The sequence below is a fragment of the Rhinolophus ferrumequinum genome, chromosome 2 (assembly GCF_004115265.2).
Source record: "Rhinolophus ferrumequinum isolate MPI-CBG mRhiFer1 chromosome 2, mRhiFer1_v1.p, whole genome shotgun sequence".
Lineage (NCBI taxonomy): Eukaryota > Metazoa > Chordata > Mammalia > Chiroptera > Rhinolophidae > Rhinolophus > Rhinolophus ferrumequinum.
Window position 1 is genome coordinate 74,066,546 of NC_046285.1, and position 18,885 is coordinate 74,085,430.

An 18,885-nucleotide genomic window follows, 5' to 3' on the forward strand; every position below is an offset into this window, starting at 1 on the left:
CATAGTTAATATACAATTTGGGTCTTGAGTACACTACCAAAAGAGAATTAGTTTTACTTTTTTTTATGGCCCAAGTTGGGTTTTTTTTGTCAATTTTATCTGCATTCTGGCTGGCAATGGAATCTTTCACAGACATCAAAGACATCATAGAATGGGTATAAAGAGCTTTTACAGGATCTTTAAACCTGGAGTTTTTATGTCCATTGAGTTAAAAATATTCCATTTCCAATCTGAATCAGAAATTAGCTAGATGGAATTATACCATGAAAATGAAAATAATTTTATTTCAATAGAGTAAAAGATTCTTACTCTAGTCTATGAAAGTTGGCACTGAATGTCAGAGGCTTATTCCAGGGTGCACTTTTATAGTTACGTGTAGATCTGGAAAGATAGACTGTAACATTACCAACTGCTATGTGACTATTGTGAAGATGTTTTTCACCTAACTTCTTTAAATTGTTGAAATAAAAGTGGTTACTACCCTTATTAGTTTATTAGGATTACAGTGACATCTTGTGGCATTTATTGTCGCTTTTAAAATTTGCCCAGGTAAATATTTAACACTTTAGTTCTTAATAAAGAATTTTAGCTTTATTAATATAATATATAAATGGAACAACCCAGAAACCATTAATTTAAATAGAAGTCAAATGAACAAAATTCTTTCTGCTTTATTTGGTTCAAAAAAATATTTCTGAATGATTTCAATGAGAAAAATATTTCTTTCAAAATTATCAAGATCTAGCATTTACTTTTTAAATTTCCTTCCATTAGCACCATTATGACAGAGGAAATGCCCTAGAAATTGGTTTCAATTCGGTCCATGTGAAGACAATAAAATTAAAAATTAAAAGTCTGCTGCTATGGAAGTATTGTGTGATCATAGCTTCTATAAATTGCGAAGACCAGCTAATTAAAACAGTCTTCCTGGAGGAAAGAGTTTTATTGAAAGAATAAAAAATTAGGGCGAAATTAAACCTCTGCCATTTAAATCTAATAATTATCAGCCTCCTCATAGACTGCCTCTAATTAGCGTGTACAGTATGTAAAGTGAGAATGCTCTTAAGCTACATTAAGAGATTAATTTTTTTAAAGACAAACTGGATTTAAGATTTCCACTCTCCCACTCTGCCCTTATCACACACACACATTGCAGTTGTAATGTTCACTTCTACATGATCGATAGCAGAAAAATTCTTCTTTCAGATGTTTTTTAGTAATTGAGTTTAGTCTGCTTCAGGTACTGTAGAGTCATTTTGTGGAAAAGAATTGCCATTTGTAGGTAGCTTGTGAATATTTGCTTTTCTACTTCCTTCTTCCTTTTCTCTCTCCCCCACTCCCTTCCTCCTCTCTTTTTGAATTCAAACTTCTACATAAACCTCTGATAGCCAATGAAAGCAATGCCTTTTGGAAATTATAGGTGATCCCATTTCCACTTGCTATGCACTTTAATAGACATGATTCCTTCCCAAGTCTTGCTATGGATAACATATTATTTTCTAATTCAAGACATCAATTATAAGATACTCCTTTGTTTTATGTACTACTAAGGAAGAAAAAAATCACAGTTAGACTGTGACACATTGAATAGAATTATTTTAAACTCATTCAAAACATTAAGTATATCTTTTAGACTTATTTAAGTGAATTTGATTATATATCATACTTATGTATATTGTACAATGAACATACAAGCAAAATACAATGTTTTTAAAACACAGTGTCCAGCTCCAAATCACTTTCTGGGATGTCTGTGTTTACCCATACCATTGTCGTCTATGTCACTAAGAGCAGTGGTGATACAGTCATGCCCAGAAAGCAAGTTTTATCCCTAGGACTTTCTTCTAAGCTATTGACAAGTTTTGAAACTGGCACTTTATCTTACAGAAAAATCAATGAAAGGTTTTTTTCAGACAATAACCAGGATTTTCAGTGCTTCCTCAAATAGTCATTATGATTCTTTCTCGAATGGTTTGTTGACTGAGAAGCCAAGGGATTATAGTTAGACAACCCTCATGCAACAAGATTACTGCATGCAGAGGCAAACACCGTCTAAAGTCATGACCGCTACCTTCACCAGCAATTGTAAAACACCAGTGCTCGCTCCATTTTCATAAACATTAAAATGTGAAAAATGATGTGCCATAGTAAAGCTGAAATATGGTAATGTGAATACTAATAGCTAGCCTTTTATAAGTGACTGCTATGTGTCTGGTACTACTTATATTTTTCATATACGTTTATACCATTTAATCATTAATATACTCCTACGAAATAGAAGTTATCATTTAAATATGTAGTTAAAACTTAAACAATTTGTTCCAAGGACAGACATCTAATACGTGGTAGATCTCATGTTTAAACTTGGTTCTGTGTCATTCCACCGCCCATATTTTTCCCATAGGTGTCTGGTTATAAATACTTAAACAGAAAATCCCAAAAGAAGGAGGTCACTCAATCATTTGGAAAAAGACAATCTCTCCATCAGAAATTTTCCTTGAATAATAGATAGAGGAAAGAACAATTGTGTGAACAAATGTCAGTTTTATATATTTGTGAATTATTATAAAACTTTCAGAAAAGTAAAGAGATAAAATATGATTTATTTGAGGGAGAGAAAAAAATGCTATATCAGCTAGAAACTGTGGTGACTGCAGAAGAAACATTTTCTGAAATATGCCATATGTCACAAATAACCACTTAATTTTTCCAAATAAACAAAAACTCTGCACTTTTAAAGAGAGGAAAAGTTCATCTATACTTAATGTATAATACAGAGTGGATTTTGACCAAAAAAAATACATGTTTTGTTTGCATTGATTTTATTTTCATTAATTAAACATTCTTTTTAGCAATCCATGGATCTGTCTCACCAAAATCATATGAACATAATGCACTTTTAGCTTTAAGCTTATCAATGTTAAACTATCTTTCATATTTTGAACCAAAGTAGTTAATAAAAAATTAAACTGGTTCTTCTGTGAGAATCTCTCTCCCTGTCTTCATAAGACACAGATATTTTTTTCCATAAGCTGTGTTTATGTGCATGAAGAGGCTTCCACATTCCCTCAAGAATAACTTTGTTGGCAGTCATGAAACAAAGCAGCTGGGCTAAGTATCGTACACTCTATGTTTGCATTACTAGAAGGAGACATAGAGAAAATGCACCTTAGCATTCGTCTTGGCAATAATTTTTTGGATATGACACCAAAGGCATAGGCAACAAAAGAAAAAATAACAAGTAGGACTACATCAAATTAAAAAGCTTCTGCACAGCAATGGAAACTATGAACAAAACACAAAGGCAACCTACAGAATAGGAAAAAATATAGGCAAACCATATATAATGAGGGATTAATATCTAAAATACATAGGAAGCAAAATCAAAGAGACTTCTGTTTATTTCAGTATTATTCATAATAGCCAAGATATGGAAAAAAACCTAAGTGTCCATCAATGCATGAGTGGATAAAGAAAATGTAATATATATTTATATATGTTATATATGTTATATGACATATATATAATATATAAGAATATATATATATTCCTATGTTATATATATATATACATATATAAACACACATATATATGTGTGTGTGTGTACACACACACACACTCATACACAGGAATATTATTCAGCCATAAAAAGAAGGAAATCCTGCCATTTGCGACGATGTGGATGAATCTGGAGGGCATTATGCTAAGTGAAATAAGGCAGACAAAGAATGACAAAGACTGCATGATCTCACTCATAATGTAGAATCTGAAAAAAATAAGTAGAATTCACAGAAACAGAGAGTAGAATGGCGGTTGCTAGGGCCTGGGGTTTTGGGAAAATCAGGTGATATTGCTCAAAGGGTACATGCTTTCACTTATAAGATGAATAAATTCTGGGAATCTAATGTACAACATGGTGACTATAGTGATGACTACTATATTGTATGCTTGAAAAATGCTAAAGAGTAAATCTCAAGCATTCTCACCACACAACACAAAAAAGTAACTGTGGGTGATGGGTGCACTGATCTGATTGTGGTAATTATTTTACAATGGATATGTACATCAAATTATCACATTGTAGTACATTTGAAATATGTACAGTTTTGTCAAATACACCTCAGTAAAACTGGAAAAATAATTAAATTAAAAGCAAATGATGCCTAATTGTTGATTTCCTCCACCAAAATATGTTCAAAGAGAAAGAAGTTTCTGGAGGTTGTGCACACTCTGTGTGTGTGTGTGTGTGTGTGTGTATGTCTGTGTGTGTAGTGATTTATGCATTTCAAAGGAATTGAAACTAAACTATAAGATGTTCCCTTCTCAATAGAAAGAAAAATATTGAAGAAATTATAAACAAAGTCAAGCAATAGGAAAAACTTGGTACTGTCAAGTATTCTATTTTGAAGCACTCCATAAACATACCAATAACAAGGTTTTATTCTAAGGAGCATCTAAATTGTATTGAAATATGTTAAGGTAAACATTCTGAGTGGTAGCGTTTCATCTTATATTAGCTTTAAAAATTGTATTTTGTGCTTTATAAAACCCACGTGCCTGTCTAATGATGTTTGCTCTTCCTTACAGGTAACTCATTTAGTTGACTAATAGACATACAACTACAGCAAATATGTAATGCTTAACAAGTAGTGATTCAGTAATGAAGACTCTCACAAACTCAGAATAACAATCCTCAGTCAACATCGGTTAGCCCCATCTGTGTACATTATAAATGAAAACAAGAGCACTGTTCTAGAATAACCTCAGGTTTATGAATAAACTATGAGTTTTCTGAGACTATAAGCTGTAGAAGATTTAGTGTTAAGCATGGTGGCCTTGGGTATTCATAAATTCTTTTATGGGTTTTGCCTATAAATGTACCTATATTTTTTTTAAAGAATATATGTCAAGGGTTCAAATATGCAGAGGAAGTCAGCATTTTTCTGTAATATGTAATAGGAAAAAAGGCTTTAGAGCAAAACCATATTTTTCTTTTTGTGTAAGTGCATTGCATTTTTAATGGAGACTACTGCTCCATCCCCTGAATCTCTCCAAGCTGTATGAAAATTACACAGTTTTTCTGTTTCCATGTATAAAAGTATCAAACATGAAACCTTTCTGTTAAGTGTAGTTTTGCTCTCAAGCTGAGTCCATGGATGCACAGCAATGGCATCAACTGGGAGCTTGTTAGAAATGCAGGTTCTGAGGTGCCACTCCAGATCTGCTAAATAAAACTGCCTTACCATCCCCGGTAATTCCAATACACAAAAATTTGAGAAGCACTAATTTTGGATATTTTGTTGATTGATCTAATTTTCTATAAATTATATCTAAGCAACTACTACATAAGTAAGTATTCCACATGTATCCTTTATTTTAGTAATATTCAAGATTTAGTGTGTAACAAAATCACCAAGGGGATTTGTGAAACAAACAAAAAAACACAGATTTTCTAGTTTTTCCTCAGAGTTTAAAATACATTAGGTCTAGGATTAGGCCTGGTTTCCCTAAACTACAACCTTCCTGAACAGAATTAAAGTTAATGATAATATCAATTCTTGGTAACAGCTCCAAATCTTAGGAAAATACCTAACACACAAGAAAGTTACATGAAAACTGTTTCTGTTAAATTCTGAAATGTTTTAAACTTTTTCTGAACCCATTAATCACAAAATCAAAAGTTTGGTAATTAAATGTGCCTAGTTTCATTCATGGGACATGATGAGATCATTCTTTCTTTATCCCTCCCTGCACCCACTAAAGGAATGCCATTATTTCAGCCAAAGTATAACAAAATAATTTACTCGAGACCTTAAGAAGTTGGTACTACCTCCATTGTAATCAACTACTTCTTGTTCTAGAAAATAAGACCAATATAGTCTGCAAAGTAGTTGTTAAAACTCACCAGAGAGCTCAAACACAGATGCATCCAGGAGCCATCCATCAGGTAACCAATGGGAGAAACAAAAATATGATATCCCAATTACAGACGTTCAAGTTCAAAACAAAAATCTCTCACACAGAAAAAACAAGAACACCTTTGTGGGCAGCATTCAGCCTGTGACCTGCCGGTTTCCGGTATATGTACTAGCACAGTTCTTCTACCATATTTCCCCGAAAATAAGACCTAGACAGACAATCAACTCTAATGTGTCTTTTGAAGCAAAAATTAATATAAGACCGTGTCTTATAATATGTTACATAAGATCCGGTATTCTATTACATTATATTATATTATATTATATTATATTATATTATATTATATTATATTATTATATTATATTATAAAGACCTGGTCTTATAGTAAAATAAGACCAGGTTTTTAATATTAATTTTTGCTCCAAAAGACGCATATAGAGCTGATTGTCTGGCTAGATCTTATTTTCCGGGAAACATGGTAGTTAGTTATCTGGTGACATACCAAAGGGCATATTTTTATTATTCATTTGCTCATACGGATTATTTGGGGACTTTTGGGAACTTGGTTGTAGTCTGTATTTTGCTTATGAAGCCAAGTGGATTTTTAAAGACATAGTAAATAAGCTATTGCTGTAATCTATGGGTTTGCATAGCCCTGTTTTTTTTCTAAGAAGTTTTGACAAGGAGCCATACAGAAGATGTTCAGTTCACATTCTTTTATACTACACCGTAATACACCATCTTCAGAGAAAAAACAATTAGAATTTTTGTGGAGTACCTGTCTTTACTTCCCTTGTTAATTATTTATTAGGTAAAAGCGTATGACGCTAATTTACTTTGGTGCTTTGATTCTGCATGATTAGGAAAGATTTAAGATGTCCAGAAGTTTTCACACTTTGCAAAAGTCAACAATTCCTTAATATCATTAAATGTCTAGTAAATGGTTTTGTTATTGTTTGTTTGTTTGTTTGTTTTAAATGTCCAGAAGCATAACTGTTTCCAAATTTCACCTAGAGGTGTCTTTATACTGCAACTTCTCAAATGAAAAAGAGAGCTGTTTCCATGTTCGATATGTACTTTTATTTTAAATATCAGCACAGCAAACACAATGACATGACAGGACCATTACCTCAATAATACTGATAACATTCCTTGACAAATTGGCTTATAATTTACATACATTGTTTTTATCTTGAGCTATTTTAAATATTATCTTGACATATACTGTAAAACACAAATCTTAAATATATACCAGTTGCAAACATAATGTGCTTAGTTACTATTTTCCTTGTCATTCAAATGAAATGATTTAAAGTTCCTCAAAATCATGTCCACTTGTATTCATTGTTTCAGGATGCATGACTCGTCCCATGAATAGGATTGTACCTGCATTGGGTTGGAAGTGAACAACACAGCGGATAAACAAACAAAAAAAAAGGATAATTATTTCCCTTCTTGCTTATAATTAGCAATGATCTCAAAATGAAAATATAAATAATTTCATTTAAAAAATCATTTGAACATTAGAAATTATCTGATAAATAATGTAGAAAATGTTCTCATTTAAAAGAAAATTATTTCTCTTAACCTATTAAAATGTTCTGTTTTCATAACAGACTTACCTGTTCTCCTATTCCTGATAAGGAAGAAAAATGGATGGTCGACAATAACTTGAGGATACAGCACAGCCATCCTACTAATTGCAATCATTCCTACAGTGCAGAGAGAAAGTAATTACATGTCTGTGGATGTGCAGGGAATAATGAGAAATTTCTTCAAACCATCTATGTTTAATGCAAAGGCAATGGTTTACAGGAAACATGATTTTAAAGAATTAAAGAGAGAAAAAGTCTAAAGGTGCTAACACTTCTACTTTAAATACACACACACACACACACACACACACACACACACACACACACACACAGAGTTTCCTATCTCCACCCCTCCAAAACTAATAGGACAATTTATTCTGCCTGTTACAATATTTTTAGTCTCAGTCTCAGATAAATACTTTCGGCTTTACTAAAATGACCTTTGAGTTAAGGGAAGAGAGAAGTAACCCTCCCCTCCAAAAAACAAAGAGTTTCTTTATATTCTTAAATCATTATTTGTCTGAAATGGGTATTTTTACATAGCAAGTCACCAGGCTTTTAGTAAGTGGCTGAAATGGCAGTGATTAAAGGGAAAATACAGCAATGGGAGCCGAAATGTATTTCCTACAGCTGGGAAACTGAATTCCCCTGAGATCCTTCTTATGTAGGATCATTTTATACTTGCTCAAGGGTGACTCAATTGTGAGAAAAAGGTCACTATTAAATTATGTAAGATTTTAAGTTTTCTTGATGTCTGTGAATACTGTGTTTCTATTTCCTCCTGAAAATACTTTTTTAACTGGTGTTATCCTTTTAATGGACAAATTTATACAAAGGTAGAATATTGTGTACAACTATGATGTGTTACATTTTATGTGTGTGTGTGTGGGGGGGGAACTCAACTAAACTTTGATGATGAGGTTGAAATCAATCTAAACAATTAAAGAAAGGAAAAAAAAGCACTGGAAAAATCATTCTCACTTAACTAGGGAAGTCAGAATGATCAAAATGACCAAGGACATTTGCCATTTGGCTTTGGACACATGATTTATGGCAATTTTTTCGCATTATTTATTTAAAATTGTGATTTTATTAGTATTATAATTCAGTTAAAGTTATTTATTACTTGCTATCGTATGTTCTTGTTCATGAATATACTTTTAAAAAATCAAAACCTTTCACTGACAAAATTAAAAACTAACCTGCACAAGTAATTAAGTAGGAAGAAAATGTTTCAGTGGACAGCAGGGAAATATTTAAAACATTGAAACAGGCAGCAGAGCAAGAAAGTCAACTCTACAGAGCTGCCAAATGTCCTCCCACTTTTCATTAGAAAATGGGAGGTGGGAGTCACACCACATGGGGCACTAGAGTGAGTTTAGAACATTCTAGCTAGTTTTAGCTATATTTCTTAAGTTAGAGCAGAGCCAGAGAAGAGTCAGTTTTATGGTTTGGTTCTAAAAATGACCCCTATCCCCTGCCCAAGATTGCTTCAAAAATACAAATCTAGAAAAGATGAGAAGATTTTAGAAAACAGCTTGGCACCTGAGGTGGCAGCGGCTTCGGAGCCTTCTTCATTAACCTCTATGAAGGACTTGTGAATTGCTTTGGAAAGAAAAATCTCTTTGTTATCTGCAAAAAAAAAATAGATAATACAAGCATTTCTTCAGTGTCAGAGATAGGGAAGCATTTTAACCTTTAGTTAAATGGATTTGAAAAATATAAGAAGAGGCTTAAAATACTAATATATGATATAAATATAATGATGTAAAACATAAGATATAATGTTGTAAGATTACATTTATGATTTGAGAGAGCCATTGAAGATGTGTATTCTGGTTGTCCTCATTTCATATTCTTTTGTTAATTTTCTCTTCATTTTTATTGGTAATTTTCCTATTGCTTATTTGTTATATTGCCAGAAAAAGCAGAAAGTGGCTGTTTTAATAGCAACTTCAAATTAGTTCATAATGCAGTATGAAAACATCTTACATGGTGTGCTCTAATTTGAAATTTGCAAACACAAAATTAAAAAAGATAGAAATCTAGGAAAAAGCATTTAAAAAATCTAATGTCTAATTATTGTTGTAATGTAAATGATCTTGGCAAAGAATAATAAAATTGTTTTCTAAGTTGTAGACATGTGAACATATAAAAAAGGTACTTTACATTCCATCCAGTTAATTGGCTTATTTGAGGAAGTCAGAGGAAATAACACATTTTCAATATTAGGAGGACTGCTTTTCCCTTTGAATTATCTTTCTATTTATGCTTATTTTTAAATTAATGGCAGTTATCTGCTGACTTGTGTTCTCTCAAACTTCATATGTTGAATTCCTAACCCCCAAGACTTCAAAACGTGACTGTATTTGGAGATAGATTTTAAGTTAAAATGAGGTCAATAGGGTGGGCCTTAATCCAATTATGACTGGTGTCCTTATAAGAAGAGGAAATTTGGACACAGATAGGTACAGAGGGAAGACCATGTGTCATGGTTAACTGTATGTATCAACTTGGCTGGGCCACAGTGTCCAGATAGTCAAACATATTCTGGGTATTTCTGTGAAGATGTTTTCCTGATGAAATTAACATTTAAGTTGGTGGACTTTGAGTAAAGCATGATCCAATCAGCTAAAGACCTTAGCAGACCAAAGATTGACTTTCTCTGAACAGGAAGGAATTCTGCCAACCACTGCCTTTGTACTTGAACTGAAACTATTCCCTGAGTCTCCAGCCTGCCTGCCTACCCTTTAGATTTTGGATTTCCAAAGTCTCTACACTGTGTGAGCCAATTTCTTAAACTACATCTCTCAATAGATGATGATGATTGATAGATAGACAGACAGACAGACAGATAGACAGATAAATATGTATAAATATGCATAGATAGATAGATAGATAGATAGATAGATAGATAGATAGATTTGATCTAGATATAGATTTTTCCTGTTCTGTTTCTTTGGAAAACCTTGACAACATGTGAAGCCGTAGGGAGAAGGCAGCCATTTACAAGCCAAGGAAAGAGGACTCAGAAGAAACTAACTCCAAAGACACCTTGACCTCAGACTTCCAGTCTCCAGAACTGTTACTAGAAAGTAAATGTCCATTGTTCAAGTCACTCGGTCTGTGGTACTTTGTTAGGTCAGTCCTGGCAAACTATACAATGGAGCAGCCTTTAGCCTTAGATTTCCAATTTATCACCAAGAATCAACAAAACAAACAAAAGATACCTCAAATACAAAAAAAAAAAAAAAATAGTACAGGGTAGTTTACTCAAGTTTGTTCTCCCACCCTTTTTTCCAATTCTTGGAGGTGTAATTTGAATTTAAGATAAATAGCTTCGTTGCTGATGACGAGCACCGATCAGTATTAGTAAAAACACAGTTGATTTCCCATTAGGCTGCTTAGTAATATTCCATAAGGAACGAAGTCCTACCCACAACACTCACTTTCCTTTCAAGTTTTCAAAAATACGTAATTATCTTATATGGATAGGGAATGATGTCCAACAACGTTTTTGGTACATCTGTTGCACAGCACCTACTTATCTGAATAAAATCCAAGACAATTGAGAGGCATCACTGAATATTCTTTTAATAGGGATATTACTTTCTAAGCTCAAACATAGTGTTCAGATATAAGCATTGTGTTACGAAATAGTCCATCTCACATATTATGACATTTTTCTTCTAGAATGCATTTGATGACTAGAAGAAAAATAAAAAGCAATAAAGGTTTTACATTAAACAATTAAGTATAATTAGCTCCTTCAAATCCAGAAGACTAGTTTTTCAATGAATAAAAAGAAAAATATAAATTGCCTTTATAACTAGCCAAACATTTTAATTGGCAAAACAAACACATGATTTCCAAGATAGTAAAACACGTTAACAATTTAGTAGTTAACTGATGCTGTATGGTTTTCAGACTCTGCTGCCCATTTTCATCAGTCTGATAGGGTCATCCACTAAGAGCCAATATTATAGCCCTGAATGCAAAAGTGACAGAACCCAGTTCCTAAAGGGTAATGCGTGTCCACATCGCCAGCTAAGTCCTCTTCAAATATTCTGAGGGGAGTTCTCAAAAACACCAAATGATATTTCAGCCACATCGATTTGCATAGAGGAAACCACCTCCAGTAACTCCTGAACCTGATCTGCTGGCTTCAGTAGGCACCTTGAGAGAAGGAATCTTGTTCCTTCAACTCTGGCCTCTGCCCTAAGCGTACCCTCCTCTAATCACCTATCCTTGCATATGCTTTCATTTACTTATACAAAATGGTGGTAAGGAACTGGGGCAGAAAAGTCAAGACAAGGATACTAAGGGTCCTCCCAGAGAGCCAGGTATTTACAAGATAATGAAATGGACAAATTTTTAACCAGATGCAGGAAGAAGAAAGAGAGATTGCCTAAATAAACAATATTAAGACAAAAAAAAAAAGAACAAATCTAAAGATACAGAAGGTAATTTTTTTTTTAAATCACAAAAAGTGCCATGTATAATTTTCTGCAGATAAATGTTAACCAACTTTGTGAGGTATGATTTATTTGCTACAAACTGTATCTCTATACAATACACAGTTTGGTAAGTTTTGATAGATGTATATATATGTGAACCCACCTCCACAAATAAGATACAGACTATTTCCATCTCCCCTAAAAGATTCTTGTATTTCTTTATGCAGATAACTTTGAAAATGAATAGGCCTATGATCAATTTTTTATAGAAATATATAAATTATAAATTGAACCAAGGGAAAAAAAATAGAAGATCTGGATAATCAAGTAAGCATTAAAGTACTAGTTGAATCAGTAGACAAAAACTTCCCCCATCCTCAAAATTAAAGACTCCAAGCCTAGATGGTTTGCTGAATGACTTTAACCAAATCTTTAAGGAACAGATAGAAATTTCTTTTATAAGACCATTCTAGATTCTAGAAAAAGTAATCTAAGTCTTACGTTGATATTAAAATTGAGCAAGGGCAGTCTGAAGAGAGAAAAAAAATCATTAACCAAACTCACCTACTAACATGGAGATAAAAGTTCATTTTTATCAGAAAATTAAATCCAGCAAGATATACAAATATTAAAAAAAAAAAATGAGTTTCAATGTTGTCACAATGTGTCATGACACCGCAGTTGAGAATAGCTCTAACAGACTTGAGTTTATATGAAAGCTTCTCTGGGATGATCTTATCAAAATAGAAACCAATTTAAGCTACTACCCTACTTAAAAATGTTTACCCCTCTCCTGCTTGCTCTACCTCCTCTCTCGATTTCAGTATATCTCATCCCCCTGTACCTGCTCAGTATTCAATAAGAGGGCCTCTATTAGGTTGCTTCTCCTTCATTCATTTAGTATTCTTCACTTCATACCCTGTGCTTCAGTGTATATGAACTCCAATAGCCTGAACCTACCAAACTTTATCATTTCTGTGTCTTTGCTTCTCTAGAAACTCCCTTACCCCTTGTTGTTGTTCAGTCAGACAGCTAATCTACATTTAAGGCTCAGCTTCGAGGTCTACCAGGCCTTTTCTGCTCTCCTCTGATTTCTATCCCCCACTAAAGGAGAGCTGACCACTCTTCCCCACTGAACCCAGGATCTAATTCTAGTGACGCCTTCATAATATATTGGTATTGATCACGCTCTCTTTCTGGACTGTCAACTTCTTTAAAACAAGGATTGTGTCATTCTCTTTAGTATCCTTGGCTTCTGGCATTCAGTAGGCCTAATAAATGAACTACCCTAGTAGAGGGAGTTTCCTGGTAATGTGTAATTTTCCAGTATTTAACCCAGTCCACAGCATAAACAGAAATGTATTAATAGTTGAATGAAAAGGTCAGCTATTTCGTAGGATTTTGGGTGTTGTCACTCTCTGGGCACCATGACCACAATTCTGTTCATAATAATCGCTATAAAGTTGATTCCTGTAATAAATAAAATATGGCACTAATCCAAAGTAGATGCTCTAGGTAATTGACGGAGAACAGCACCAGAGAAGGAAAGAATACAGAGACCACACACACACTAAACAACTTAAAAATCTAATCAAGTACATGAGCAAAGGAATGGTATCCACCAGACCCGTGTCATTGTATACATTTCAAAGACAGCAAAATAAAGATCCAATCCAGTGTCCCAGCCCTCAGGGGCGGTTAACTGACGCACGATGGACAGCAAAGTTCTACACATGTAAACAAGACCTCAGAACCCTGAACCTTCAGAGAAACAGTATCCCTTTGCATATACAAGAGGCAGAAAATGTAACAAATAAGAAATTACATCACAGATACCGAAGGGGAAAAAATGATTTTTTTTTCTTTTGGGGCAAACTTCAAGCAGAAAGGTTAAAATAAAATATAAGCCCAAAGTGGTTTAATCAAGAATGTTTCTGCTGTCACTAAATTTTAGAAAGAGATCAGGTCATACAAGGATACCGGCAAGCTCGTAGCTTCCTATGCTTGCCTTCTGTCGTGTAATTGCTCATCGTCATGTAATTATGCGCCAGTCATCTTTCGTCTAGGCCATAACCTTTCTTGAGGGCCTGGACCTTGTTTGTCCTATTCATCTCTTATCAATTCCTTGCACACTGCCAGGCACCAAGTTCTCACTCAAATATTTGATGAATGATAATGTGATAGGACTTAAGGAGATTTATTTTACACTGATAAGCTCATCTTATTGGCTAGAGAAAAGTTAACTATTCTCTAAAAAAGAAAATAAATAAGTCAAAGGCAAACAGAGCTACCAAAAAAAAAAAAATTATACTGGCCCCAAGCAGTCTAATCGTGGCCACAACAGATGTTGCTGCCAAATGACTGCTCCCGCTTTCCTCGGGGCAGTGTGGAGCCAGGCTTTTCACAGGGGTAAGATGGGAACTGGGCCAGTAAAACCCTAGGTTCCCCAGAGAAGAGCTGGGCTATAATTCAAGCTCTTCTAAAGGAAGCAGGGCAAAATACTTAGCATTGAGCAAATATGTAGTGAGTACCCTGTTTGTGTGAGGTATTGTGCAGGGCACCAAAGCCTCTAAGTATCTGTGGTTAGCATAATGTCGGCAGGATGGCCCGCAGATGCAAGTGGATGCTGTTACTTCCTTTGTGGCACTGTTCCCAAACACAGCCAATTTACATAGATGTCTGCGTCAGGAAGGACATGCTTAAAATAACAAAATAAAGAGAGTTCCATAACAGAACGCCAGAATACCAAAAGCATTTCTGCACTTAAGTTGCTAAAATATTTTTAGCTTCGGCCCATGAACTTTAGAAAGGTTTTTAGAATTTGGGTTCCTTCAAGGTAGGAATAGTTTGTTTTTCTGGATAGATTTTGTTATAGACCAGCAAATATCATTTGTTCATTCATCCATTCACTCATTCATTCATTTATTCATGCATTCATGTACTAAGCAACTCCTATGAGCCAAACATAGCTGATGACTGGGTATACCTTGGTGAACTAAAGAGTTCCTTCTAATGGAGTTAGGACAATAAATGACAAGAACAATATAAAAGCAAATCAATACATGACCACAATTTCAGGGTGTGGTAAGTGTAACTAAGAAATAAGATAAAGCACTGTGTTGGCTGGTAACCAGGGCATGGAAGAGGAGCTTCTTAGCATAGGCTGTTAGGAAAGGCATGTCTGAGGTCAATTTGAGCTGAGACCTAAAGAATACAAAGGAGCCAGTGATGGGAAGATCTCAAAGTAGAGCTTCCAATGGAAGGAAACCTAGTGCAGAGGCAGACACACGCCAGATGTGTTCAAGGACCCAGGAGATGGCCTGTGTGTCTGGAGCATGATGAGTGAGGAGGGCTGGAGGTTTGAGAGAAGCCTCCACATGTGGCGCAAGGCAGGGCCAGCACCATCTCCTGACAGCACACACACACCCAGCATCTGTCTTCCTCCCCACACCATGCTGGGCTCTGAGGACAGAAAGATGTCTATGACCCAGTCCCTGCTTCTGAGGACAGAGACACATATGTGAACAAATCATCTAAGGAACAGGTAAAATGTGTGATAGCACTTTGCACTATGAGACTCTGAATGAGGGAAAGTAAATCAGCTAGGAAGGGAGAGATATCAGGGAAAGTTTCTCAGAAGTGGTGACATTTGGGCTGGTTCTTGAAAAATAAGCAGAAGGGTGCGTGTCAGAGAAGGGGGCAAGGGCATTCCAAGCAGAGTTATATTTGTAAAGTGAGAGAAGCAGTGGGGAAGACCCAAGGTCCAAGTGGAGCCTGGGCTACGAGGAGGTGCGAGTGGCAGGGAATGCACCTGATCTAAGAGCTTGGACCATGATGCTAGAAAGCTGGGCTTTGTCCAGAAGTAAAGGAACACAACTGCTTTGATTTTAGAGGACACCTGAGGCAGAAGCTGTAAAGGGTGAATTGGATGAGAGAAAGCTAGAGGCAGGAAGAGCAAGCTTAACTGTTGCAACAGTCCAGGTAAGAAAGTAGGAGCAGAAATGGAATTATGGCATTGAAAGATAAATCTATCCCTCTGGCTTACAGGTACAAGGAGAAAGAGAACAAACAAGGGCAGAGTGTAAGAGTCAGTCCAGCATAAATCTAGGCTCTTGAGTCTGACCTGGATATGGCTTCTGCTGTGTCTTCTTAACTCCTTTATTTTATTGGCTCCTTTATTAAAGCTCGTACTTCATGCTGAAGGATTTAGTACTCACTTTCTCCTTCTCCTTACACCTTCCAAGAGGATTATCTATTAATCGAAATGCTGACAGTCATTCATTTCCATTACAAAAATAGCCCTACTCTATAAAAGGATCCTTACTTCAACTAGATGAGCATTTTACATCCAGCCCAAGAAGAAAATGTTTCTCAGCACTCTCTCCATTCCATGTTTATTGTATGAATGCTTACTATGCTTTATGTTAATGAAATTCGGCATTAAAAGCAATGGACATTAAATTGATATGAAAAATATAGATACAATACATACAGAGCATCTCAACTGATTCATTTCTTATTCAGTGAGTACAAAGGGAAAAGCACAGTGCTGGGTGCTTCCTAAGCATACAGAGGGATCAATCTTTGGTGGGTTGAAATGCTGGCAGGGAATATCAGATGCATAAGTAACGATAATATGAGATCAGATGTGAAATGTGACACAAGGTGAAGTGCAGAATATTGTAGAATTTAAGAAAGGGTGACTACTTCTGGTTGTTGTAATCATGGTGGCTTGAAAAAGTTGGGGATATGTGAGCTGAGGCCCAATTATAGAGGTATTTTGGGTAGGAGAGATTTCATAAAGATGGGGCACGGGGGTGATGTGTGATGCAGAGGGCGTGTTCAGTTTTGCTGGGGCACAAGCTGTGCATAAGGAATTAGCCAGAGTAAAAGCTGAATGGGGGCTGAGGGCTGAATGCCCCACAGTGGACAGTACATAGCTGGCTGAAGGGAGGCTTTGAACAGGAACTGGAATGATCTGTGAGTGAGTTTTAAGGTGATTAATCTCAGTAATAGTAGATAAGTGGTAGATAAGACAGATTAAATGGAAGAGAGATCGGAAACCACTTAGGAGGCTATTGAAATAGTCCAGGGCAGCAGTAATGGGACTCTGAAATGAAGGTGGATGTCATGACATAGAAAACAAAAGAGTGGATTCAAAAGGTCTTAGCAAAGGATTCTCAAGTTACTCTTTTTCCAGAAGCAGAACATGAAGCCGAGGCGTTTTTTGTTTTTGTTTTTATCTGCTACTAAATCACATTCACTATTTTTTAAGAAAGATGAAAATTTTATTACATAATTTAAGAATGTAGCAGTGTCACACTAGTAACTAATCGTTTTCTGGGTGCTTTTGAATTTACAAAATCTAAAAATGTTATTTTAAAAACTTTTTCTCAGTTTTTAAGAATTTTAACCGAAGAAATAATAAAGTAAAATTCCAAACAGTATACACAGTGGTATGTGAAACAAAAACTCCTGTTATCAAAGAACCTCTGTCCCATATTCTAGAGCCAACCACTGCTATTACTTTCTAAGATGTTGTTCAAAAATGTTCTATGCATTTAAAAACTTAGCACATACCTATATTCTCCTCCTCCATCTTTAGACCAAATACTATGCTCCCATTTGGCTCTTCGATTTTTTTCTCCCCCTCTCTGCTTCTGCTTCCATAACGCTTTCTCTGGTACAGGGTTTCTCCACTCATCATTATGGACATTTTGGGCACGATGATTCTTTGTTGTGGGGACTGTCCTGTGCAGTGTAGATCACAGGGATGTAAACTTCATCCCTGGCCTCTACACCCAAAATATCAGCAGCACTCCACAGTAGCGACAACCCAAAAGGTTGCCAGCTATTGCCAGTTGTCCCGTGGAGGGCAAAATAGTCCTGGTTAAGAACCCCTGTGCTATTAAAACATTTTAGTCACTCTTCCTTTTATTAATTCCAGCTGTTATGTCCTTTATCCCACAAGTCTGCATGTTTCTTTAGAGGAGGTATGATATTTTAATCGCTTCTTCATTTTTATGACATAGTACTTTGCTCACACTATCTGCTTCTCAAAGACTTGTTAAATGAAACAAAGAGATATAGCATTGAATATAATTAATGCTATACATCTTAAACACCATGAAGTTCTCATTAAAGTAGGAGATAATAACCAAATAATATATGCTAATAATTTTCCTGCGTACTTGTGGGGAGGACTGTGTCATAGACACTTTAATCATTATTTGGAGACGCAACAACTAGACATGTGAAAAGGATACCAACCATGTAAGGCAGAGCATACGGTGCCCAAATAAATGATGCAGGGAATAAATGTACTGAATTCAGAGGAAACATAGAGGCAAGTGTTACGGTTGTGTCACTAGACAGTTTTTAAATGAATGATGCATAGATTAATTTTGTGTGTGTGTGTGTGTGTGTGTGTGTGTATGAGAAACAGAGAGAGAGAGATAGACACAGAGAGAGAGAGAGAGAGAGAGAGAGAGAGAGAGAGAGAGAGAGAGAGAGAGAGAGAGAAGGATGTATTGGGTATTGGTTGGGGTGGCTGGAATGTTGGGGCCACCAAGACTCAGATAAAACGAGAAATTTAAGAATCAAAGAATTCCCATTGAAAGCTTGAGAGGCTGGCTTTAGATCTTTCGTCAAGTTATCCTAAGACTTGAATTGGGTTTGAGGATGGCCAATCCTGGATTTCTTACTGATGTTTTAAGGAGTAAATGTTCAAAGAAATGTAATGTATAAAGTGGTCCCAAGGAAAACTCTTCCCTCCTCCGCACCCCTCATTTTATCACTTAACGAACAGGTACTGTGTACCAACTATGTGTCAGCCCCATGCCAGGTACCAGGCATGAATCTGGGAGCAAGATGCTTAGAAGGATTCAATTCTAATGGAGATTTGATCAAACAGA

At 35.4% G+C, this 18,885-nt stretch overlaps 1 protein-coding gene across 2 annotated transcripts in view; it reads right to left on the reverse strand.

Annotated features, from left to right (window-relative positions):
• Positions 1-6,976: 6,976 nt before the first annotated feature.
• SERPINI1 (serpin family I member 1) overlaps positions 6,977-18,885 on the reverse strand; it is a 67,655-nt gene continuing 55,746 nt past the window's right edge. For both annotated transcript variants that reach the window (XM_033121174.1, XM_033121165.1), the window contains exons 7-9: positions 9,060-9,146; positions 7,542-7,631; positions 6,977-7,305 (exon numbers count right to left, since the gene is read on the reverse strand). In XM_033121174.1, the coding sequence (XP_032977065.1) occupies positions 7,229-7,305; positions 7,542-7,631; positions 9,060-9,146 (254 nt within the window). In that variant the 3' untranslated portion in view covers positions 6,977-7,228. The remainder of the gene's footprint in view (positions 7,306-7,541; positions 7,632-9,059; positions 9,147-18,885) is intronic.